Below are 26,194 nucleotides of genomic sequence, written 5' to 3'. Positions count from 1 at the left end.
TAGTGCATTCACTTTACTTATCCAAGGAATTCATATCCATTTTGTAAATAACTTTGGCCCCAGCACTGATCCCTGTGGCAGACTACTAGTTACAATTTGCTATCCTGAACATGCCCCTTATCCCAATTGTGTCATTGATTAGCCAATCCTCTGTCCATGCCTCTTTGCTTATTATTTCATGAGATGTGAATATCATTGGCTCTGCCAACAACCCTTCCCAAACTGTCCTTGAAAAAGTGATGCTAAACTGCCCCTTAAATTGCTTCACAATTATGATTTGGTCTGCAATAATGTTCAGGAGCGAATTCCAGGATTTTGATAAATAACAAAGAAGCAATGCGATATATTTCACAGTTGGAATGCTGTATTCACACTTACCTGCTCTTGGTGGTTGAGGTGGTGGTTGGAAGGTGCTTTTGAAGAGCCACCACTTAATCAAGCCAGACTGATAGATTGTGGCCAGAGATTCTGCTTTTTGACTTTCCTCATCAATCTACATTCTTTCCAGCCACGTTTTTAGTCTCAAACTGCCACAGAATGCCTCATGTTATAGCTTCAGTCAACTATAATAATATGACGATTCTTGGGTTGATTTTTCACACCTGAGTGCAACATAAATACAGATCATTGTTTTCCGCTTTGGTGGAACAAAAACCAGCAAATTGGTGGATAATTACAGTTAGTGCAAACAAAGATCGTGATCGATAAAGATTAACCCTGTTCATTTCAATGGCCAAATTACATTTTGAAAACCAAGCACACTCAGACAACATGTCAAAGTGGTGCATAGGAGGAGAAATGGGGCATTGAAGAGGAGTGAAATGATTGCTTTTGGTCACTGCCACCATTATCCGAAAATCAGGTTGAAAGGATTCTTAAAAGGTGGGCAAAGAAGTGGAGTGGTATAACACTTCAGACACTGCAAAGTGTAAGACCACTTTCTAGTGGAAGAAAATGACATTTCTTATTTCTAGACGAACGGGGAAACAAACGGGGAATACATCTGAATTGGGAGCTCTTTCTTATTAAGGATGTTCCTTCACCACAGTCTTGGTTTAGAGCATCAGTTCTTCATCAGGAATGAAGGTTGGTCCAAGGGGGCTGAGAGATAATTGGGAAGGAGATGGGGATGAAGGGGAGGTAGCTGTTAATGGAATAGGTCGATGGAGGTGGGGAGAGATCAGGAGAGGTAAGACAGGAGGGTGGAGCGAATAGGTGGGAAGCAAGATAAAAAGGTAGGACAGATCAAGAGGCCAATGCCGAGTTGGATGGTTGGATCTGGGACAAGGCGCGTGGTGTGGGAGTGAGGGTGTGGGGAAATATGGAAGGTGATGAAATCAACATTGATCCCATGTAGTTGATGGGTCCCATGACGGAAGATGAAGTGTTCTTCCTACAAGCGTCATTTAGCTATATCTTGGAGGGGATGCGGCCCAGGACTTGCATGCCGTTGACGGACTGGAAGGGGGAGTGAAAGTATTCAGCCGTGGGGCGGTGGGGTCGTTTAGTTTTGGAGTCCGAGAGCTGCTCCCTGAAATGTTCTGCAAGTTGGCATCCAGTCTCCCCAATGTGGCAGAACAATGGACAAAAAATAAGTCTTATAAACAAATTGTATAAATTTTAGCATGCCAGAGTTATTATCTTCAATTAAGTTGAAGAAAATTTTAATTAAATTGGGTGACTGCATGAAACGGTTTGTTGGTCAGGCTCAACTCATTACCTTCAAATGAGACAATGCCATTGATTGCGGTGAACTGCTCTTTTTGCTCTAAAATCACAAGTTATTGATTTATTTTCACAACTTACTGGTATTCACACCTGCACATTCAATGTCATCTTCTGACATCAGAAATGAAATTACACCATTCATTTTGACTTACAATATTCGAACAAATAATTTACTAGCACACAGTGAATACAAAGTCTGATTAATATGAAATTAAATTTGACCAAAGAAATATAAAATCAAGATGGGAGATAACAACTGGGGGAAGGGCAGAAGGCAAGAAATGCAGCATCATAGAAGGTGCTCCTTCAGGGAGTGTATTTTACGAACTACAACTGCTAAATATAAACAAACACTCTGACATGATCCTCCGGTTTAAACGTAAACCATATCCCCATACAGTAGATACCATTTAAATAAGTTAATAGATACAAACCTTGAGCAAATCCAGCCTCCAGCTGGGCCCCCGGCTTCTTTGAGCTCGGACCTTCCTCCAGCTCCAGGGGATTGTTGAGCTCTTGGGCTCCAGCTTCCACTGCCACTCCTCCACTGAAGAAGCTTTGGGAAGCAGATGCAAAGGCAAGATACAGAACAGAGCACCTTTGCCAAGGAAAGCAGCTTATGGAGACATTGAGCAATAGCATCACATGGTTTTGACCCATCGACCTCTGGGTTATGTGCCCAGCACACGCACGCAGCACTACTCTACTTCTGTGCTCCCAGAAGCTGGATTGTGGATCAGTGTAAAGTAGATCCTATATCTCTGATAACATCGCTGCACAAGGCAGTGAAGAAGGGTTTAGGCACACTAACCTTCATCAGTTAGGGAATTGAGTATAGATGTTGGGAAGTTATAGTGTAGTTATACAGGACGTTGATGAGGCTGCATCTGGAATATTGTGAACAGTTTTGGTCCCCATGATATCGTGTGACTTCTGACTTCTTCAACTCTGGGTTTGTGTTGAACTTGATGGGATACTTTGTCCAACTCAGCATGTTTAAACAGTATCGCTCGGAGGGATTCATTTGAAACATTTGAGGAGGTGAGCTCAACAAGATTGAACTATTCAAAGTTACTTGGACTCTATTTTAAACTTACATCAGGACCAGTAGTCAGAGACACGTACAGCATGTAAACAGACCCTTCGGTCCAATTTGTCCATGCTGACCTGAAATCCTAAATTAATCTCGTGGCTCATTGTGCAACCTCACAGCGCAGGGGACCCAGGTTTAATTCCAGCCTTGGGTGGCTGTCTGTGAGGAGTTTGCATATTCTCCCAGTGTCTGCATGGGTTTTCTCTGGGTGATCCTCTTTTCTACCATGAACCAAAGATGTACAAGTCCTGTGGATTGGCCATGCTTAATTGCCCATAGAGTTAGGTACATTAGTCAGAGGGAAATGGGTCTGGGTGCATTACTCTTCGGAGGGGCGGTGTGGACTTGTTGGGACAAATGGCCAGTTTCCACACTGAAGCTAATCGCATCTGCATTTCTTTTTTGACTCTAACGAATGGCAGAGTAGACTCGATGGGCCGAATGGCCTAACTTCTGCTCCGATGATCTTGCGGTCTTAGGTCTCTCTGGATCATTTCATTGCCAATGTGCAGTCCCGGGCCCAATGAGCAGCAGTGTCCTCTGAAAGCAAAGCTCATAGGATCGTAGAACTCCTACAGTGTGGAAACAGGTCCTTCAGCCCAACGCACTGATCCTCCGAAGAGTAACCCAGTCAGATCCATTTTCCGACCCTCCACAAATTGAACACAGACCCCCAAGGTGGAATTGATCCTGGGTTTCTGGTGCCATGAGGCAACAGTGCTAAGCACTGAGTCACCATGACGCCCATGACCCACCGTGTGGTTGTGGTTGTGGGGGGTGGGAGAGGCAATTGCAGTCCAGCAGAAAACAAAAACACCTCACCTACTCTCCCACTGCACCCACTGTCAGAACTGGCAGGAGGTTCAGTCCATTGGGTGACCCAAGGCAGAACACCGGTGGGATCTGATTGCTGGGAGCGTAGGTGCCCCCGCTGGTGCTTCCGCAAGTTGCAGGAAAACATGAACCAATTCCCACACTCGGGCCAGCTGAAGGGCCTGTCCCCGCTGTGGACACACTGGTGCTTCAGCAAGGCGAAGGAGCAGGTAAAACGCTTCCCGCACTCGGGGCAGGAAAATAGCTTCTCCCCAGTGTTGACTGATTGGTGGCTGAGCAGGGCTGAGGAATTGCTGAAGGCATTCCTTCACTTAGGGCAACTGAACGACCTCTCCCCCATGTGGACCCACCAGTGGGCCATCAGGTCAGAGGAAAGAGCAAATCCCTTCCTGCACTCGGGACAGAAGAACGGCCTCTCCTCGGTGTGGACCCACTGGTGTCTCAGCAGGTGGGAAGAACTGCTGAAAGCCATCTCGCACTCAGGGCAGGAGAACAGCCGTTCCAGGTGTGGACCAACTGGTCCGTCAGCAGGGCAGAGGAATCACTAAAGGCCTTCCCGCACTCAGGCCAGCAGAAGGGCCTCTATCTTCTGTGGATCCATTGGTGCTTCAGAACCCTTTCAAATTTCACAATATCCTTCAGATAGGAGGGAGACCAGAATTGCACACAATATTCCAAAAGTATTCCACAATATTCCAATGTCCTGTACAGCCACAACATAACTTCCCAACTACAACACTCAGTCAGAGGATTGGGAAAGTTTTCAAAACCCACAAAATAACATCGGAAAGAATGGAAGGACAAACCGAATTTTTGAGAGTCAGCTTGGAAGCATCAATGAGAAATCGGCGGACTGGGTTTATTGGGTACCCGTTCTCCTTAAATACACTATATACGTATTCCTCTTGTGCTCTTCGTAGTTTCTCTGTGCTGCAGTGTGTAGTGGCTCGTTGAAATAATGTCCTGATGCAGCTTCGTTTGTGGGTGTTGGGATGGTTGCTTCTGTGGTTAAGAACTTGGTTTGCGTGTGTTGTTTTTCTGTAGATGCTAGTGTGAAGTTCCCCCATTGACTGTTCGCTCTACTGTGACATCTAGGAATGGCACTTTGTTGTTGTTCTCCTCCTCTTCAAACCAGGAGCCCCCCTCAGGCCATAGTCTCACTACTTGGAACACCAATATACATTCTAGTCAAAGGCTTCCATTGAAGACTAAAACACCAAGTCGAAGGTTCACGCCACTCCAGTTACTCCATCCAAGAATTCTTGAGTACCAAAGACACCAAGGTAGAAGAGGATAGAATAATGTTGTCCTTTGACATACAGCCCTGTTCACATCCATTAACATCAACGTCGCCAAAGAAAACTGAAGACACTACTGGAAGAACCAAAGACACAAACACGAAACAGCACCAACTTCATCAGCAAAGATAACACTGGAGCTGCGGAGCTGTGCCTTACCACCCACTTCATATTCAGTAACAAGACTTTCAAACAGATCAACGGAACACCCATGAAACCGCCAGTATCAGGATTCCTCGCAGAAGCAATAATGCAGAGACTCGAACAAACAGCCCTTCCAACGATCCAACCCAAACTTTGTGTCCGCCACAGTGATGACACTTTTGTCAGCACAAAATGAAACAAATTAGAGGAAACCTACAACACCATCAACAATATCCTTACTGGCATAAAATTCACAAAAGAGGAGAACAACAACAAAGTGCCATTTCTAGATGTCACAGTAGAACGAACAGTCAATGGTAAATTCAAAACAGCCTCGACAGGAAAACAACGCACGCGAACCAAGAACTTAACTGCAGAAGCAATCATCCATACACATACAAACAAATCTGCATCAGGACACTATTCCAATGAGCCACTACACATTGCAGCACCCAGGACGATGAAGATCAATAAACAACTGTGCAGCGCATTTCCGAAGAATGGTTAGCCAATAGTCACGCTGAAAATGGTTTCCCTGGCCGGGAATCGAACCCAGGCCGCAGCGGTGAGAGCGCTGAATCCTAACCACTAGACCACCAGGGAGACACGGATACACCGTCGTATGCTCTACTGAAAATTGCTTCGCTGCCCGGGAATCGAACACGGGCCGTGGTGGTGAGAAGATTTCCACCTGTCCATCCACCAATGCCATTTTTTGTATCCATGGCTCCCGATGCGATCTCTGCAACATTAGGGAGACTGGAGGGTCAAGTCACATCTCCGGGACACCCGCACCAATCAACCCCAAAGCCCCGTGGTTCAACATTTCAACCCCCCTCCCACTCTCCCGAGGACATGCAGGTCCTGGGCCTCCTTCACCGCCGCTCCCTCCCTACCCGACGCCTGGAGGAAGAACGCCTCATCTTCCGCCTCGGAGCACTTCAATCCCAGGGCATCAATGTGGACTTCACCAGTTTCCTCATTTCCCCTCCCCCCATCTTACCACAGTTCCAACCTTCCAGCTCAGCACTGACCTCATGACCTGTCCTACCTGTCAATCTCCCTTCTCACTTATCTGCTAAACCCTCCTCTCTGACCTGTCACCTCCATCCCCACCACCACTCACCTATTTTACTCTTTGCCACCTTCGCCTCAGCACACCACCCACCCCAATTTATCTCTCCACCCTGGAGGCGTCCTGCCTCTATTCCTGATGAAGGGCTTTTGCCCGAAACGGCGATTTTCCTGCTGTCTATCCTGCTGTGCTTTTCCAGCACCATTCTGATCTAAACTCTGGCTTCCAGCATCTCCAGTCCTCACTTTTACCGACCCAATAAACCCAGTCTGCCGATTTCTCATCAACAAATTGACACAAGCTGAAACAACGTGTGCAGAAACCCAAGCTACATTACCTTACATTAAATACATCTGTTAAATGATGTCCAGACAACTCAACCCTCTCACCATCATGGTAGCCTACAAACCTACCAACACACTTGAACAGCGGCTAATGAACCTGAAATATCCGATACAAACAAGCAGCAAACGAATGTTATTTACAAAATACCATTCAAGTAAATAAAAACATGAACTCTGCCGCACAGTTCTCTGTGGCAAGAAATGCTGGGATGAGATAAGGAAGATATTTTCAGCCAAAACGAATCGACACTGACTGGACAGCAATTTACAATCACCCCTATCAGCCCAGGATGGAAGATACGAAGGGATGAACAGTTTTCTTATTTTCGGAAGATTCACAAATATGAGACTGGGTTTTGGTGTTTGTTTCCTTTCCACTCCTAGGAACATTGGTTGGGGTGGTGAGTTGGGGAAAGTGAAATGTGCCCGTGAGCAGCGTGTGGGGCTCTTTCAGCTTCCCTCCACTGACAGCGCTGTGACTTGTCGCTGATGTCCTCAGGGACACTTACTGACGCGAGACAGTGAAAAGAGTCTCGTTCCTGCAGATCAGGAATTCAAACCAGCTTCAGGACAATGAGAAAGATTAATTGGGGTGTGTGAAGAAGCTGTGAGCTGCACTTCAAACAGGTAGGTGGAGTCAGATGCGTCATCCATTGCGCCCCCGGCCCTGTGCGGACCTGACACCGCCATGCTGCAGAATTCTGACCTTAACACGGACATGCGCAGCAATGGGAACATTCACAAGGTGAACAGCCAAAGATAATCACCGTCACTGCTTCCCTTCCATTGTCCCAACTTTGTGAAGCAGTATCTTTCACTACTTCACGCCCCTCACTGTTCTACTCTCATTTCCAAATACTTGACTCATTGCCTCAAAAGCAGCTCTGTGCTTGTACCACCCTGACAGGCAGTGTGTTGCAGATTCCCGACCAGTCCCAATGTGAGTGAAGTATCTTTCACCCTCCACTGATTTGAATCTTAAAGAAGAAACTGGGGAACAGTCTCCCTTCCATTTTGACGACATTTCTCATTTTGTCGTCGGCAGGGTTCACACGTGCGTGGGGAAACCGCAATGGATTTCAAGTCCATCGCATTAACCACTCGGCCCACGAATACAGAACCACACTGACAGCTTCACTTCCCAGGTCTGTCTGCCTGTGGAGCTGAGAAAGAGTGAATTATTGCTGGGTTTGTTTGAATCCAATCTCTTCACAGGTTTCGAAAGGGTTAAATATCTGCACATGGAGAGTTTGGTTGTTTCATCCCGAAAGATGAAATGAACTTTCAGTTAAAAGCAAAAACAGAAATTGCAGGAGCAACTCAGCAGCTCAGGCACCATCGGCGGAAAGAGAATCAGAGACAATATTTCAGAATTCTGTTTTCTCCCACAGGTACCGCCAAACCTACTGAGTTTCTCCAGCAGTTCCTCTTTCTGTCTCGGATTCTCAGCATTCGCAGTCCTTTACGTTGGAAATTAAATAAATTCAGCCTCATGTGCAGGAATGAGAATCCTTTCAATTTCCCAAAAAATCGGCAGAGATTTCAAGACATTCGGAAAAAAAGTAAAAGTGACATTAGGAGGAACATTTTCGCACAGGGAGTGGTTCGGATCCGTAAATCCCTGTCTGACCGTGACAAAGAGGCAGATTCAAGAACACAAAAGGGAATTCGGTGGTCATGTTCAAAGTAACAATGTGGAGATTTACAGGGAGAAGGCAAGAGAATGACACGAATAGAGTCTCTCATTTACCTGCTGTGTAGAACCAACAGAGCTAAGGTGGGCCTCCAAATGCGCTGTGACACGTGTTGTGATTCAGAGTGAACTCACAGTTCGACCTACGGAAGGTGGGGATTTAGAAAAGTTTATATTTACACAGTCTCCTCGCGTCAGCGCAACAGCAAAATGGTTTAATTATCCACCAGTGGAGGGAGCCCTGTTCCTGGAGATGGGACAAACAGCTGGCTCAGGGATACCAGTCCACATTGCTCTCTTTGCCACCAGTTTAGAGGGAGAACATTGGAGGGACAAAGGAGTGAATAACGATCTGTGTAGGAGGGTGACTAACTGTTAATGGAGACTCTTCCTGGCTAACAATAAGTCATGTGTAACAGCAGATGAAGTGATAAGAAGGCCTTGTGTGGGTGTGGTAGGGGTCAAGGGCATGGGGGAGTTCGGGCTCAAACAATTTTGAACTCGGTGTTGAAGACTGGAGAGCTGTAGGATCTCCAAGTGGAAAATGAGGCGTTGGTCTTCCATCAGGAGCTTAGCTTTGCTGGAACACTGCTGCATGCCTGAGACAGAGAAGTTGGCCAGGGAACAGGGTGGCGCGTTTGGTGACAGGCAACCAGAATCTCAAGCCCTTTTTTTTGCGGGCAGAACCGTGATGTTCTGCGAAGCATTCACCCAGTTTATGTTTCATGCTACGTTGGGGAAACCACACTGTGAGCAAAGAATGCAGTAGACTAGGTTGTGGCAAATGTGCAGGTAAAGTGCTGCTTTACCTGGAAGGTATGTTCGAGCCCTTGGATATTCAGGAGGGAGCAGGTAAATGGGCAGGTGTTACACATTCGGCGGTTGCAGGGGAAAGTGCCTTGAGACAATGGGAGGTGGGTGTGGGGTGTTGCGAGTGAAGGAAGAGTGGCCCCGAGATGTAACCCTGCCCATTTTCCTCCTCTCATATATAAATCCGTGAAGTTGAAAGAACATTCCATAGAATGATTCAGTACCACGTGACTCATGAACTAATTCGTATTCATGTTGCGGGGCCAACATCATTATTGTGTCATATCAGCTGCAGGCCATCATCGGGGGGAGGGGCACTATGACGTCATGGTGAGACTGGAAGCCCCAGGGACAGTTTATCAAATAAACCTCCCGGTGGGTCAGGGCAACCCTGCATCGGGAAGCACTGGGATGGCCAACCACTACCAGTTAACATGGGGAACACATCTCCACATTACGCAGCCTCGAGACAAACTTCCCGTCCTTCCACTTAAAGTTCAAGAGCACTCAAACCGAAATTCCCCAGGTAAGTTTGGAAGAATTTCTTGCAGGTGTTCGCTAAATATATCTATGAGAACTTTGTAAAGTGTGAACGTTGCGAGTGTTGAAATCTTTTGCATTTGAGCGAAATCCCAGTTCGAAAAAATAGAATGTGGAAATTTAGACAGAGTTTATGTTTGCACGACGGCGATATGTCTGCGGGTGCGTGATGGAAGCATCACCCAGAAGGGAAACTATCTCTCCTGTTCAGTCAATGTCCACTTTACCAGCTTTCCCGTATAACGGCGCACTGTTCTGCACCTCGCCTTCTCATCTCTTTCCAAAAAAACTTCGACATAAATATTTCACATTAATATACAGGCCCAATGTGCACAGTTGAGATGACACACTCGTGGAGGTCTGCGGGGTCTTCACCTGTTCTCTGTATCCTGTGTTGAGGAGGGCAATGCTTGTAACTGGTCACTCCGGTGTTAGAGAAAAGTTTAGAAACTAAATGGTTCAACTTTCTGCCAGTAGAGAGGGCCCGGGACAAACAGAAGCAGGGAGACAGAATGAGAAGCAGCTGTTCTGGAAACTCTTTGCCGCTTGCAATTCTCAGAGCAATTTCAATTGTATTTCACACTGAGCAAGACTCAGCTGGTTGTAGAGGTAGAGCGGGGGTGTGGTGTTGGTCGCTGGGTATGATTCCGGTTTTGGGTTTTCGACTCCGCAGGCTTGCAAAAGATCCATGGCTCGAATCTCGGCGCGAGCCCGCGTTTCCTGGTTTGTGCAAGAGTGCCCGATTAATTTTTTCAAAAAGCACCTTCGCTAAACCAGGTTGGGGGGCTTGAAATACAAATTGAGCAGAAAGCAGGGAAGTGAAATGATGGAATATTGCGTTGACGCCAGTGGTGCCGTGTTTAAGGAATGTCAGCGATGAAATTAGATTGAAAAAATTAGGACAGCTCTCCTCGGAGAACAGAAGTTCGAAATCTGGCCTGACTGAAGCTTTCTGAATCATGCGGGGTCCAGACAGAGAAAGTAATGCAGTTAAAATGCTCCCACGCCTGAAAGGATCGGCAATGATTCGGCAGAGTTTTAATGTCATCAGGAAAAGAACTAAAAGTGACATTAGGAAGGGTGTGGTTAGGGTCAGCAAATCCCCTGACATTGACAAAGAGGCAGAATCAATAGACGCATAAGGGAACGCGGTGGTCATGATTAAAGTAACAATATGCAGAAATACACGGAGAAGGCAAGCGAATGATACGAATAGAGACGCATGTTTACTTACTGTGTCGAACCAGCAGAGCGAAGGTGGGCCGCATGGCGTCCGTCTGCGCTGTGACACATGTTGTGATTCAGTGTGAAATCACAGTTCGACCAACAGAATGTGGGAAGTGAGAAAAAAGTTTATAATTACACAGCCTCCATACGTCTGCGCAACACCATATTACACGACAGCAGTGGAGGTCTTTGACATCAGTCTCGAACGTGCCTGCCGCGTGCCAGACGAAAGGCTGAAGAGACCTGTGGAAAACAGGAATGTGCTGGGCGCATAACCCAGCGGTCGATGGATTGAAACCATCCTCTGCTGTTGCTCCATGTCTCCCTGAGCAGCTTCCATTTGTAATGGTACTGTGCTCTGTTCTGTATCTTGCCTTTGCACCTACTTTCTGAGTGTCTGAATGCCATGTATCATACCGATACACTCGCGAGCCTCACACGGTTCAAGTAACATGCTTTTTGGAGGTCTGAGTGATCTTCTCCTGTTCTTCGTCGGTTTCCTATTAACTGAATCGCAAAACCACTTCTCTGAGATGCCAATGAGATGATAAAGTTGAAACGCATGCCTTGCGGTTTTGTCCATTCCCCGCAGTAATTCGCCACGCCGGTTCGGACGTGAATGACAAGACGATCAGCATGTCAGAAACCGCATCACGACTCAGACACAGTCCCTTACTATTAGGACAGATATCACCGATTGTGAATAACCTCAGAGAGAGAGACAAGTGACAAACAGTCGCCGGGACTCGATGGGCTGAACCGCCTCTGTCGGCGGGAGAATGATGCTAAGCGTTTATGCCGTCCCACTGCCGGTCTCTGGGACAGACAGACTGAGGGAGCAACAACGTTCATTTTTAAACGTCCCTTCCGTGTTGGACTGCCTGCAGTCCCTCAGCTCAGGGCCGTGGGGATGACTCTCAGTGAGTGAAAGTTTCACTCGGATTCTCTTCATCTGGGGCACTTGGGGCTCAGATGTTAACTGCTGCGCAGTCGCAGCAAAGAAAACGATGCCCACTTTGCAATAGACTTTCCGTAAATTGCTGCGTGAAGAGGATTTCAGAACACCAAGAAGGCTGCACAACAATGTATTCATATGAATTTACCTCAGGGAAGAGTCTCCGTTGTACATTTCTCTCTGATCCGCCAGCACAGCATCTTTCTTTCTCTCCGATAACAGACCTTTGGAGCAAGTTCACAATCAAAGCTCACTTCCCACGCATTACTGTAACTGATACCTCTCACCCCAAGGGATTGAGAGAGAACGCAGAAGAGAGAATGGACTCTTCCCTCCGCCCCTCCAGAAAAGCTTGCAAGTAGGAACAAATTGGTTTAATTATCCGCCAGTGGACGGAGTCCAGTTCCTGGGGATGAGACAAATATCAACGCCTCGGGGACAGAATGACAAGCAGATGTTCTGGAAACTCTTTGCTGCTTGCAATTCTTGGAGCAATGTGGATGTATTTCACACTGAGCAAGTTTCAGCTGGCTCAGAGTCTCGAGTGTACATTGCTCTCTGAGTTTATATTTGCACATCGGCGACATGTCTGCACAACAGCACATGACTTTTCACGTCATTCTCCAACATGCAAGTCACACGCCAGAAGAAAAGCTGAATACTTCTCTGGAAAAGCTGCCGTGCAATGCAGGAGAATGGCACAGCGGGTGCATGCTGGGATCATAACCCAGAAGCGAAGCCATTTTCTCCTATTCACTCAATGTCGTCTATAACAGCTTTCCCGTGTAACGGCGCTCTGTTCTGTTCCTTGCCTTGTCATCTGCTTCCCAAAACTTCGGGTATCTGAGTTAAATATGTCACATCGATACGCAAGTCTAATTTATACAGTTGCGCTGGCACACTTGTGGAGCTCTGAGTTGTCTTGTCCAGTTTTCTGTCGGTGTGTTCTGATCTCAAGTGTTAAACCTCTTCTTTCAGATGGCAATGAACCGGTGAAGTTAAAACACATGACTTGCTGTTTTAGTCCATTTCCTGCAGTAAAGAAACCAACGGCTGTGTAACAAAAGACTTTCTGTAGGATCGCTGTGTCAAGACAAATTCTGAACACCAAGCAGGCTGCACAAAAATGCACTCATATCAATTTACCTGAGGGAAGAGTCTCCGGTGTCCATTTCTCTCTGTCCCGGCAGCACAGCATATTTGTATCTCTCCGTTGACAGGACCTTTGGAACAAGTTCAAAGTTGTCCATTTCCTACGCATGACTGTAACTGACTTCTCCTGCCTCACCTAATAGTGTGAGAGAGAGAGAGCAGAAGAGCGAATGGGCTCTGCCTTCCACTAGCACAGCTTGCAAGTAGAAACAAAATGGTTCAATTATCCACCAGTGGAGACAGCCCGGTCCCTGGGGACGGGACAAACAGCAGCGTCCTGGGAGCAGGGAGACAGAATGAGAAGCAGATGTTCTTGAAACTCTTTGCTGCTTGTAAGTCTGGGAGCAATGTACAATGTATTTCGTACTGAACAACTCCCAGTTGCTTCAGGAGCTGGGCGCGCACATGTTTGTTGGTCTCGGGTATGATGCTACCGTTGGGTTTTCTTAAATTGACCTGAGCAAAAATGCCGGGTCAGTTTTCTCAAAAAGCCGCTTCGTTAAATCAGATCGGACTGCTTGAATTAGGAATGGGACTGAGGTATCATTGCAGAGAACACGGCACAGGGAAACACTTGCTCAAAGTGAAAACAAGTATTGCAGATTTTTCGCCCGTGCAATCCGAGCCTGAATGAATCCTCCACCTGTATTACGCTCAATTCTGAGTGTGATACTTCAGGAAGCGGGGAAGTGAAGTGATTGCAGACAGCGCCGAACTGGTTGAAGTGAATGGTACCGTGTATGAGGAATGTCGGTCATGAAGGTAAATTGGAAAGTTGGGGCAGCTCTCTTTGGTGAACAAAAGGCTGTTTGAAGTTTTCCACGTCATGAGGGTTTTAAACAGAGGAAATAATGCTGTGAAAATGCTCCTAGGCCTGAAAGGATCGAGAACGATTCGGCAGAGGTGTAAAGTCATCAGGAAAATAAGCAAAAGTGACATGAGGAAGACCGTTTTCACACAGGGAGTGGGGTCAGTAAGTCACTGTCTGACAGTGGCAAAGAGGCAGATTCAATGGACACAAAAGGGAATTCGGTGGGCACGTTCAATGTAACAATGTGCAGATTTACAGGGAGAAGGCGACAGAATGAGGCACTTATTTACATATTGTGTTGAGCCAGCAGAGCTAAGGTGGGCTGCGTAGCCTCAGTCTGCGCTGTCACACATTTCGTAATTCTGAGTGAAATCGGAGTTGGACCAACAGAACGTAGGAAATTTGACAACGGGTATATTCTGCCCAACAGGATACTCCATCACAGCAATGAAGGTGTTTTGACATCATTCTCGAAGGTACATGACACAATGCAGATTCAAAACCGAGTATTCCTTTGAATCACTGAGTAATTTGTTTACAGTTATTCAGTTGAGGTGAGCGGAGTTGCGCATTGTGAGCCACTCCAGTTTATAGGTCGAAGCCGTTTTCTCCTGTGTGATAGTCCCACCAGCACTCCAATTTGCTGTGCTTCCAGTCAGTAGTTGCAGATTATTATCCCATACTGATACACGGGCCACGATGACCCAGCTGTGGTGACAAGCTTGTGAAGGTCTGAGTGCTCTTCTCCTGTCCTCTGTCTGGCTGCTATGATCCGAATCATCAAACCTCTCTTCTCCGAGATAGGAATAAACTGGTGAAGGTGAAACACATCAGTTGCGGTGTGTCCCATGCGCAGGAGGCCCTGCAGTAATTCCCCACGCTGTTTCACACAGCAGCATCCTCTCGCTGAATTACGCTTGGCAAAAATATCGACTGAACCAAATCAATGTCGGCCACTGAATTTTACTGACACCGTTTATAAACTTCGGGCTCACCGTTAATGTGGAGAGAGGCCGTCAGACTGTCGTTTCTGCTCCTTCTGTTGAATAAAGACAATTTTAACTGTGTCCAGTGAGAGGATAGAATTTGCTGTTGGTGGGAAACATTTCTATCTGAACTCGCATTCACTCTCCTGATAGATTGAAACATAAAGCTGGGAGTCTCTGGATTATGTTGTAAAAAAATCGGTATTATGTTATTCACACCGCGCTGTCACCAACTGAACGAAGCGGCTGCCCAGAGGGAGACGGCTGCGTTGAAATCGGGAGGTGAACTGGGGGGAGCTGAGCATTTACCCAAACAATGGACACACCACCTCCCTGACACAGTATTCACAAATCAAATTGACAGCAAAGCTTCACGTGTGATTGAAAGTTTTCGGAAAGAAGACTTGGCTCAACAGATATACGGAGTGAACCTAATCCTTTCTTGATTTGAAATGTAAGAAGCTGATATTAGTGAACTTGACGTGATTTGAACGCGCTAACGTTGCGCCACAAGCTCACGGATGGCAGGTGCCCTCGATTCATGCTTAAGGGAAGTGATCGCACTGCAATGGTTTTACGTTATGAGTAACAAAGGAGGTGAACAGTTCATGTCTGTTCTTCTCTCCCCCCTCTCCTTCTTTCTCTCGAAACTATTTCCAACTCTACCTCAATAAAAAGCTGAAAGAACTGCGGATGCTGTCTATCAGAAACAAGAAAACACAGTAGTTGCCGGTGACCCTTCTATAGAACTGATGGTGATTGGTTGGTTTATATGCAGGAGATACCATGTGAGGAAGGCGGATGCAGTAAATGATAGATAAAGACAGACCCCAAAGCGAGGGAAGAACCGTTGTACAGGAAAGGGAGTTGATAACGATCCGCGTGGGAGAGTGAATGGAGACTGTTCGTGGCTTAGAATAGGTAGTGTGTAATGACAGACTATGTGATAACAAGACTTGGTGTGTGTGGAAGGGACGAGGATACTATGGAGTTCAGGCCCTAGAATTATTGAATTTGATATTGGGACCGGAGGGATGTATGGTCCCCAAGTATAATATTCGGTGCTCTTCGTTCTGCTGGTGCTGAGCTTCGCTGAAACACTACAGCAAACCTGAGACAGAGATGTTGGCGAGGGAACAGGGTGGGGTGTGGAATTGGCAGGCAACTGGAAGCTCGGGGTCTTTTTTGCGGGCAGAACGTAGATGTTCTGTGCAGCAGTCACCCAGTTAACGCTTCGTTTTCCCCATGGTAGATGAGACCACATTGTGAGCAGCAAATGCAGGAGACTGGGTTGTGGGAAGTGCAGGTAAAGTGCCGCTTCACCTGGAAGGTAAGTTTGGGCCCTTGGATAGTGCGGAGGGAGCAGGTAAATTGGCTGGTGTCACACATTCGGCAGTTGCAGGGGAAAGTGCCGTTGGACTATTGGGGAGGGAATGGGGATAGGGTTGATGGAATGAAGGAAGAGTGGACCCAAGGTGTAGTCCTGCCCATTTACTTATCCGCCAAATAGAGGAATTTGTTAAGTGTGTACAAGGAAATTTCTAATTCACAATGTGGATGTACATACTGGCGAGGGTGCAAAACCTAAGGGCCAGCAACCATAATTCTATTAACATTAGAATAGTGATTGAAAATAATATATCAGATCTAAAATTTGAAGTTCTAAAATTGAGGAAGACTCAGGTATTAGGCAAGATCTTTCAAAAGCTGAGAGGGTACAGATGTTCGCAGGTTAAAGGACTGCTGGAAAATGGGAAGCCTTCAAATATGAGATAACAAGAGTCCAGACACAGTATATTCCTGTTAGGCTGAAAGGAAAGGCTGGTAGGTGTAGGGAATGCTGGATGACTAGAGAAATTGAGATTCTGGTTAAGATGAAGAAGGGTGCATTCATCAGGTATCGACAGAGAGATCTAGTAAATTCTTAGAGTATAAAGGCAGTACGAGCATACTTAAGAGGGAAATCATGAGGGCAAAAAGGGGACATGAGATAGCTTTGGCAAATAGAGTTAAGGATAACCCAAAGGGTTTTTATAAATACATTAAGGACAAAAGGATAACAAGGGAGAGAATAGGGCCCCTCAAATTTCAGCAAGGCGGCCTTTGTGTGGAGCTGCAGTAGATGGAGGGGCGGGGGGGGGGGGGGGGGGGGGGGGTTGAGATACTGAATGGATATTGTGCATCAGTGTTTACTGTGGAGAAGGGCATGGAAAATATAGAATGTGTGAAAGTAGATCGTGACATGTTGAAAAAATATCCATATTACAGATGACAAATTGCTGGATATCTTGAAATGCACAAAAGTGGATAAATCCCAACACCTGATCAGGAGTACCCTAGAACTATGTGGGAAAATGGGAAAGTGATTGCTGGGCCTTTCACTGAGATATTTGTATCATCAATATTCAGAGGTGAGGTGCAGGAAGGCTGAAGGGTGGGTAACGTGGTGCCACTATTGATGAAATGTGGTAAGGAAAAGCCATGGAACTATCGACCGGTGAGCCTGACATCCGTGATGGGCAAGTCTTTGGAGAGAATCCTGAGAGATAGGATTTACATGGATTTGGAGAGGCAAGAATTGATTTGGGATAGTCAGCATGGCTTTATGCTTGGGAAATCATGTCTCACGAATTTGAGTTTTTTGAAGAAGTAACAAAGTGGATTGATGAGGGCAGAGCGATGGACGTGATTTCTCTGGACTTCAGGAAGGCGTTCATCAAGGTTCCTCATGGGAGACTGGTGAGCAAGGTTTAATCTCATGGCATGCAGGGACAACTAGCCATTTGGATGCAGAACTGGCTAGAAGGCAGAAGACAGAGGGTGGTGATGGAGGGTTGCTTTTCAGACTGAAGGCCTGTGACCAATGGTGTATCACAAGGATCGATGCCGGGTTCGCTACTTTTTGTCATTTATATAAATGATTTGTATGTAAATGGAGGAGGTATAGTTTGCAAGTTTGTAGATGACACCAAAATTGGAGGTGTAGTGGACAGCAAAGAAGGTTACCTCAGATTACAACGGGACCTTGATCAGATGGGCCAATGGGCTGAGAAGTAGCAGATGGAAGTTAATGTAGATAAATATGAGGTGCTGCATTTTGGAAAAACAAATCAGAGCAGGACTTTTACACTTAATGGTAAGTTCCTTGGAAGTGTTGCTGAACAAAGAGACCTTGGAGTTCAGGTTGATTGTTCCTTAAAAGTAGAGACGCAGGCAGATTGGTTAGTAAAGAAGGCGTTTGTTATGCTTTCCTTTGTTGGTCAGAGCATCGAGGATAGATGTTGGGAGTTCATGTTGCCATTGTACAGAACATTGGCCAGGCCACGTTTGGAATGTTGCATGTAATTTTGGTCTGCTTCCTATCGGAAAGATGTTGCGAAACTAGAAAAGGTGCAGAAAAGAGTTACAATGATTTTGCCAGGGTTGGAGGGTTCAGCTATAGGGCGAGGCTGAATAGATTGTTTTCTCTGGAGCGTCGGAGGCTAAGGGGTGACCTTATGGAGGTTTATAAAATCACGAGGGATATGGAGAGAGCAAATTGACAAGTTCTTTTCCATGGGATGGGGGAGTCCAGAACTCCAGTGCATAGTTTTATGGAGGGGAGGGGAAAGATATAGAAAGGACTTAAGGGGCAAACTTTTCACGCAGAGGGTGATGCATGTCCGTCATGAGGTGCTGGAGTAAGTGATGGAGGCTGTATAATTACAGCATTTAAAATGCATCTAGATGTGTATATGAATAGGAAGGGTTTATGGGGATTTGGGCCAAGTGCTGGCAAATGGGACTAGATTAGGTTAGGATAACTGGGCTGCATGGACAAGTTGGACCGAAGGGTCTGTTTCCGTGTTGTACATCTGTGTCACTCTGTGAGACTCCATGGGATTCTCTAGGAGAAAGTGAGGACTGCAGATGCTGGAGATCAGAGCTGAAAATGTGTTTCTGGAAAAACGCAGCAGGTCAGGCAGCATCCAAGGAGCAGGAGAATCGACGTTTCGGGCATGAGCCCATCTTCATGAATTTTTAACTGTAAACTATAAACATTCCCTTTGTTAAATATTGTGAAGTGTGAAGCCATTGTTTTAGTCCCCAAGTTAGACCTGAGCACCCCCCTCCCCCATCCCAGAAACTCTGTTGACACCCTTCATGTCACATTTAAAACTAGGATCGATAGATTCGTGATCAGTCAGGGGATCACGATCAGTTACCGGAAAAGGGCAGGAAAGTGCATGTGGGGAATGTCAGATCAACCACAATCCTATTGAATGGAGAAGCAGGCTCAAGGGGTTGAATGGCATTTTCCAATTCCTATTTCTTATAGTTCCCGAACCCTTACCTCTGATACAGGTTCTGGCTTCAGTATGTGCCATTACTGAGAGTGCTGATGTTCCCTTGTGTATTATCAACAACTTAGCAGCTGCTGAAACCTCTTGTTCCTCTGTTATCTCTAAACACAATATGCCAATGTGTTCAGGGGAGGCGATGGCCGACTTTATTGTCACCAGACTATTCACCCAGCTAATGTTCTGGGGACCTGGGTTCAAAACCTGCCACGGCAGGTGCTGGAATCTGAATTCAATATAAATCTGGAATTAAGAGTCTAATGATGAAATCGTTGTGGTTTGTTGTAAAAGCTTCTCTGGTTTCCTGCTGTCCTAACCTGGTCTGATCTACATGTGATTTCAGATCCACTGTCAGCTGGTTGAATCTTCACTGTCCTTTCAGTCAATTCTTAAAGCTCACCTTTTTTAACTTTGGTGTTGCCAGAATGATTTATAGACGGCATAGGCTGGGAGTTTTTTTCACTGGGGTGTAGAAGTTTGAGGGTGTTGGTTATGGAGGTTTATGAAGTCATGAGGGACAAAGATAAGGTGAATAACCAGTGTCTTTTCCCGAAGGGGAGGGGAGTTCAAAATTTGGGAGTATATTTTTAAGATGAGAGGGAGAAGATTTAAAAAGGATGGGGTGGGGGGGGCAAACGTTTTTTACATTGAAGGTGGTTCGTGTGTGGAATGAACTGTCAGAGGAAGTGGTGGATGCAGATAATGTTACAATGTTTAAAATTATTTGGATAAGTACATATGAGCCAAACACAGACAGGTGGGTCTAATCTTCCCCCAGATATTCAAAGGGACAGCCAGTCAGTGGGGGGCAGCGCCACGCCTATACTTGTTGTGTGGCATGTGTGACAGCTGCAACAAGACGTCCCAACTCCTGTGCTCAATGCTCTGACCAAGAAAAGCAAGCATGCCAAAAGCCTTCTTCACCATCCTGTCTACCAACGACTCCATTTTCTAGGAGCTAATAACCCGCAACCCTAGATCTCTTGGTTCAAAATACTGCATATGAAACAGATTTGGTGCTTGTTGGTAGACGTGAATATTTGGTGCATATCTCGCCTCTAATTTGGTATCTTATATTGAATGCCATCACTGATGAAGTCCAGTGTGCCAAAACCTGAACTTCAAAATCCCTCTGTTCAACTACACTCAAGGTCCTACCATTCACCATGTAAATCCAACCTTGATTTGACGATACAAAATGTAAGACCTCATACTTAGCTATATTAAACTCCATTTGCCAATAACTTTAAACTTATGCAATCTAGTTCTGGACTCTCCCACCCCAGGTAAAATACCTATCCTATTTACCCTATCCATGCCCTCATGAATTTATAAACATCTATAAAAACACAACTCACCCTTCAAAACTTCCGGGAAAATGAACCCAGTCGATTCAGCGTCTTCCTGTAGCTCAAACCCTCCAACCCTGGCAGCATCCTTGTAAATGTTTTCTGAACCCTTTCAAGTTTCACAACCTCCTTCCTGGAGCAGAGAGCCCAGAATTGCATGCAGTCTTCCAACAGTGGTGTAATCAATGTCCTCTCTGAAGAGGATTTTAAAACATATAACTACAAGCAAATCAGGTTAGTTGGGCATGACTTTCCCATAGCAGTTTTTTTGGCTGCCCTTCATTAATCTATGTTTTTTTTTCAGTTATGAGAAAATATTTTGTGGGATGTGATGATTGCGAGCACATCCAACATTTGCTCATTGTCCCTCATGGCCCTTGGACAGAGTAATTGTGACTACATGCTAGAAGGCAGTTGACAGTCAACCACATTATAGTAGGTCTGGAGTCACAAGGTGTGTGTGTGTGTGTGTGCGCGCGCGCGCGCACGCGCACGCACGTGCATACATGCATGCAGGGTTCATGAATTGTAGATTTCCTGCCTTGAAAAGGACAGTTTCAGGAGAAACACAACAGTTCTGGCAGCATCTATGAAGAGACAACAGTGTTACTGCTTTGAGTCCAGTGGTCCTTCAAAACTTGGCTGGATTCAAAACATTAACTAGTTTCTCTCCACAGATGCTGCTAGACCTGCTGCGTTTCCCCAGCAATTTTGCCTTTTGTTGCTGATCTCCAACGTCTGCAATTCATTAGTTTAGTGAATAACGTTTTCCTGGTTGCTAGGACAGAGAGAAACTTTCATTTCCAGATCTTTTTATTAGTTGAACATAAATTCCACCAGCAGCCATGATGGGATTTAAATTTGTGTTCTCAGAAGACCTGGATCTCTAGGTTGCTCAACCATTATCACTAGATCCCAATCTTCCCTTCAATGACAATTTTCTCCTGACTCTTTTCCTTTATTCATTCATGGGATATCGCATTTTGTCTCCCACTATTGTTCTGGTAAACATCAACTTCACTTTTCCGCTGTTTCCTCATAATCCTCAGTTCCCTTTCTGATTAAAAAAAATGTATCTTAGTTTTGAATGTACTTAACAATCCAGGCTCAACAGCTGTCCTAAACATGCATTCCCTTATTTGCAGGTTATTCCCTCTGGTTTTAAACTCACCCAAAAGAGTAAACTTTCCCACATCTGGCCTGTCACGTCTCCTCAGAATCTTGTTTGTGACAAGAAGGTTACCTCGAAATCTTCTAACTTCTATTAACCACAGACCGAACGAATTCATTTCTCCTCATAAGACATTATTTCCATCCCTGATAGCATCCTGGTCAACCTTCTCTGGACTGCCTCCAATGCCGCTATATCTTACCTTAGCTAAAAGGCCCAAAACTCTTCCCAGTTTTCAGTTGTGGCCTAATTCGTGTCTGATTTAGGTTCACTATAACCTCCCTACTGTTATATTCCATTTAAAAACCAACATCCCATTTATCTTCCCTATTACTGACTGAACCTGGATAACGTATTCATGGATACGAGCATTCAAATCCTCCTATTCAGCAGCTTTCTCCATTTAACATTCAGCACTTTTCCTCCTGGCAAAGTGCACAACCTCATTTTCCCACATTCTATTCCATCGGCCAAGGTTTTGCTCATTTGCTGAACCTGTCGATATCCCTCTCCATGTCATCCTCACCACCTGCATTCCAATCAACTGTCTCTACTGCAGTCTTGGCAATAGTACATTCACTTTACTTATCCAAGTAATTCATATCCATATTGTAAATAATTTTGGCCGCAGCACTGATCCCTGTGGCACATTGCTAGTTACAAGTTGTGATCCTGAACATGCCCCTATCCCTACTATATCATTGGTTAGCCACTCATCTATCCATAAGATTAGAGTGTCTCCAATATCATGTGAATATCATTGGCTCTGCCAGAAAGTCTTCCCAAACCGTCCATGAAAAAGTGATGGTGAGCTGCCACTTAAATTGCTTCACAAATATGATGTGGTCTGTAATAAAGGTTCAGGAGTGAGTTCCAGGATTTTGATCAATAACATCGAAGCAATGCGTATATGTCACAGTTGGAATGTTGTGTTCAGACTTATCTCCTCTTGCTGGTTGAAGTGATGGAGTGGAAGTTGCTCTTGAAGAGCCGCCAATCATATAATCAAGCCAGACAGATCGATTGTGGCCAGAGACTCTGCCATTTTGACTTCTCATCAATCTACATTCTTTCCATCCAAGTTTTAGTCACATCAAACTGCCTCGCAATGCTGTTATGACCTCAGTAAACTATAATAACGTGAAGATCGCTGGGATGATTTTCTACATCCGACTGCAACATAAACATAGATCAATGTTTCCAGTTTTGGTGGAACAAAAGACATCATATTGGTGGATAATTACAGTTAGTGCAAACACAGCTAGCCATCGATAAATATTAATCCTGTTCACTTCAATGGCCAAATTTCGATTCAGAAACCAAGTGCACTCAGCTGCTTGTAACATAGACAACATGACAAAATGACTCATAGGAGGAGAAATGGGGCATTGAGGAGGAGTGAAATGTTTGCTTTTGGTCTCCTCTACAATTGTTATAAAAACAGGTTGAAAGGATTCTTAAAAGGTGTCTGAAGTAGTGGTGTAGCATAACATTTCAGACAGTGGAAAGTGGAAGACCGCTTTCTAGTGGAAGAAAAAGACATTTCTTATTTCTGGAAGAACTGGAAAACAGAAGAGGGGATGAAATCTGACTTAGGAGCTATTTCCTATTTGTTGAGGATGTTGCTTCATCACAGTCTTGGTTTAGAGCATAAACTCTTCATCAGGAATGAAGGGTGGTGCAAGGGGGCTGAGAGATAAATGGGAAGGAAGTGGTGCTGGAAGGAAGGCAGCTGGGAGTGCAATAGGTAGATGGAGGTAGGGATTGATGGTGATAGGTCAGAGATGAGGGTGGAGCAAATAGGTGAGAAGCAAGGTGGACAGGTATGACAGGTCAAGTGGTCGGTGTCAAATTGGAAGATTGGATCTGGGACAAGGTGGGGGAGAGGAAATGAGGAAACTGATGAAATCTACATTGATCCCATGTAGTAGGAGGGTCCCAAGGCAGAAGATGAGGTGTTTTTCCTACAAGCGTCGGGTAGCAAGAGTTTGGCAGTGGAGGAGGCCCAGGACTTGCATGTCCTTGGTGGAATGGGAGGGGGAGTTAAAGTGTTCAGCCACAGGGCAGTCGGTTCCAGAAACGTTCCGCTAGTTGGCGTCCAGTTTCCCCAATGTGGATGAGACCATATTGCGAGCAATGGACATTATCTTATAAGTAGATTGCATAAATCTTAGCCTGCTAGAGTTATTTTCTTTAACTAAATTAAAGAAAACTTAAATTAAATTGGGTGACTGCATGAAACGGTTTGTTGGTTAGATTTGAATCATCACTCCCAAATGAGACAATGTCATGAATATCAGTGAACCTCTCTTTTTGTTAAAAACCACAAGTTCTTGATTTATTTTCACAACTTACTGGTATTCACACCTGCACATTCAATGTCAAACTCTGACATCAGAAATGAAATTACAGCATTAATTTTGACTTACAATTTTCGAAGAAACAAATTAATAGCACACAATGAATCCCAAGTCTGATTAATATGAAATTAAATTTGACCCCCAAAAAATATAAAATCAATTGGGAGATAAGAAATGGGGGAACGGCAGAAGGCAGAAATGCAGCATCATAGAAGGTGCTCCTCCAGGGAGTGCATTTTACCAACTACTACTGCTAAATATAAACACTCTGATATGATCCTCCGGTTTTAATGTAAACCATAGCCCCGTTAAGTAGGTACCATTTAAATGAGTTAAAAATACAAGCCTTGAGCAAATCCAGTCTCCAGCCCTACCCTCCGCTTCTTGGAACTCGGATCTTCTTCCAGCTCCGGGGGATTGATGCTACTACCACTCCTCCACTGAAGAAGCTTTGGGAAGCAGATGCAAAGGCAAGATACAGAACAGAGCACCTTTGCAAATGAAAGCAGCTTATAGAGACATTGAGCAATAACATCACACGGTTTTGACCAATTGACCTCTTGCTTACGTGCCCAGCACACTCACGCAGCACTACTCTGCTTCTGGGCACCCAGCAGCTGGATTGTGCATCAGTTTAAATTAGGTCCTATATTCTGATTACACAAGGCAGTGAAGAAAGGTTTCAGCACACTGGCCTTCATCAATTAGGGAATTGAGTATAGATGTTGGCAAGTTATGTTGTAGTTATACAGGACGTTGATGAGGATGCACCTGGAATATTGTGATCAGTTTTGGTCCCCTTGGTGTTCTGACTTCTGACTTCTTCAACGCTGGGTTTGTGTTGAACTTGATGGGATACTTTGTCCAACTCAGCATGTTTAAACAGTATCTCTCAGAGGGATTCATCTGAAGCTTTTTAGGAGGTGAGTGCAACAAGATTGAACTATTCAAATTTACTTGGACTCTATTTTAAACTTACATCAGGACCAGTAGTCAGAGACACGTACAGCATGGAAACAGACCCTTCGGTCCAACGTGTCCATGCTGACCCGCTATCCTAAATTAATCTAGTCCCATTTGACAGCACCTGGCCCACATACTCTGGCAGCTCATTTCATATATGTACCACCCTCTGCATGAAGAATTTGTCCCTTTAGTATATTTCGCCTCTTACCCTAAACCTATGCCCTCTAGTTCTGGACTCCCCCACCCCAGGGAAAAGACCTTGTCTATTACCCTGTCCATGCCCCCCATGATTTTGTAACCTCTATTAGGTCAATCCGCTGCCTCCGATGCTCCAGTGAAAACAGCCCCAGCCTATTCAGCCTCTCCCTGTAGCTCAAATCCTCCAACCCCCAGTAACATTCCCGTAAATCGTTTATCATAGAGGAGTCAACGTTACAGTCCTGAAGAAGGGTTAATACCCAAAACGCTGACTACTCCACATTCTGGTGCTGCCTGGCTTGCTGTATTGTCCCAACTTCCTGCTTGCCTACTTCGGGTTGCAATATTTAGTTGTTACCACTGCAGGCTCACAGTGCCGGGTACCCAGGTTTGATTCCAGCCTTGGGTGGCTGTCTGTGAGGAGTTTGCACATTCTCCCAGTGTCTGCGTGGGTTTTCTCTGGGTGGTCCTGTTTTCTTCCATAAACCAAAGATGTGCAGGTCATCTGGATGGGCCTTGCTTAATTGCCCATAGAGTTAGGTACATTAGTCAAAGGGAAACGGGTCTGGATGGGTTACTCTTCGGAGTGTCGGTGTGGACTTGTTGGGACAAATGGCCTGTTTCCACACTGTAGCTAATCTTATCTGCACTACTTTTGTCACTAACGAATGGCAAAGTAGACACGACGGGCCGAATGGACTAACTTCTGCTCCGATGGTCTTGCGGTCTTAGGTTTCTCTGGATCATTTCATTGGCAATGTGCAGTCCCTGGCTCAATGAACAGCAGTGTGCACTGAAAGCAAAGCTCAAAGGATCGTAGAACTCCTACAATGTGGAAACAAGTTCTTCAGCCCAACACATCTGCACTGATCTTCCGAAGAGTAACCTACTCAGATCCATTTTCCTACCCTCCATAAATTGCACACAGACCCCCAAGGGTGGAATTATTCCTGGGTTCCTGGTGCCATGAGGCAGCAGTGCAAACCCTGAGTCACCATGGGGTTGTCGTTGTTGGGTGTAGGGGAGGCAATTGCAGCCTAGCAGAAAACAAAAACAGCCCACCTACTCTGCTACTGCACCCACTGTCAGAACTTGCAGGAGGTTCAGTCCTGGGGGTGAC

General features: G+C 45.5%; 1 protein-coding gene and 1 non-coding gene across 2 annotated transcripts in view; both read right to left on the bottom strand.

Moving 5' to 3' along the window:
• Positions 1-555: 555 nt before the first annotated feature.
• Positions 556-26,194, bottom strand: part of LOC148143320 (uncharacterized) — a 76,566-nt gene continuing 50,927 nt past the window's right edge. The window contains exons 4-6 of the mRNA XM_087975802.1: positions 10,141-10,279; positions 2,163-2,284; positions 556-602 (exon numbers count right to left, since the gene is read on the bottom strand). Of these exons, the coding sequence (XP_087831928.1) occupies positions 556-602; positions 2,163-2,284; positions 10,141-10,279 (308 nt within the window). The remainder of the gene's footprint in view (positions 603-2,162; positions 2,285-10,140; positions 10,280-26,194) is intronic.
• On the bottom strand, positions 5,629-5,700 carry trnae-cuc (transfer RNA glutamic acid (anticodon CUC)). The gene has a single exon. It is a non-coding gene; the product is annotated as a tRNA-Glu (tRNA).

This window comes from Chiloscyllium plagiosum, unplaced genomic scaffold, assembly GCF_037043375.1.
Source record: "Chiloscyllium plagiosum isolate Xiang-an unplaced genomic scaffold, Cpla_swu_hap1 HiC_scaffold_27, whole genome shotgun sequence".
Classification (NCBI taxonomy): Eukaryota; Metazoa; Chordata; class Chondrichthyes; order Orectolobiformes; family Hemiscylliidae; genus Chiloscyllium; species Chiloscyllium plagiosum.
This window is presented reverse-complemented; position numbering and strand designations above follow the sequence as displayed.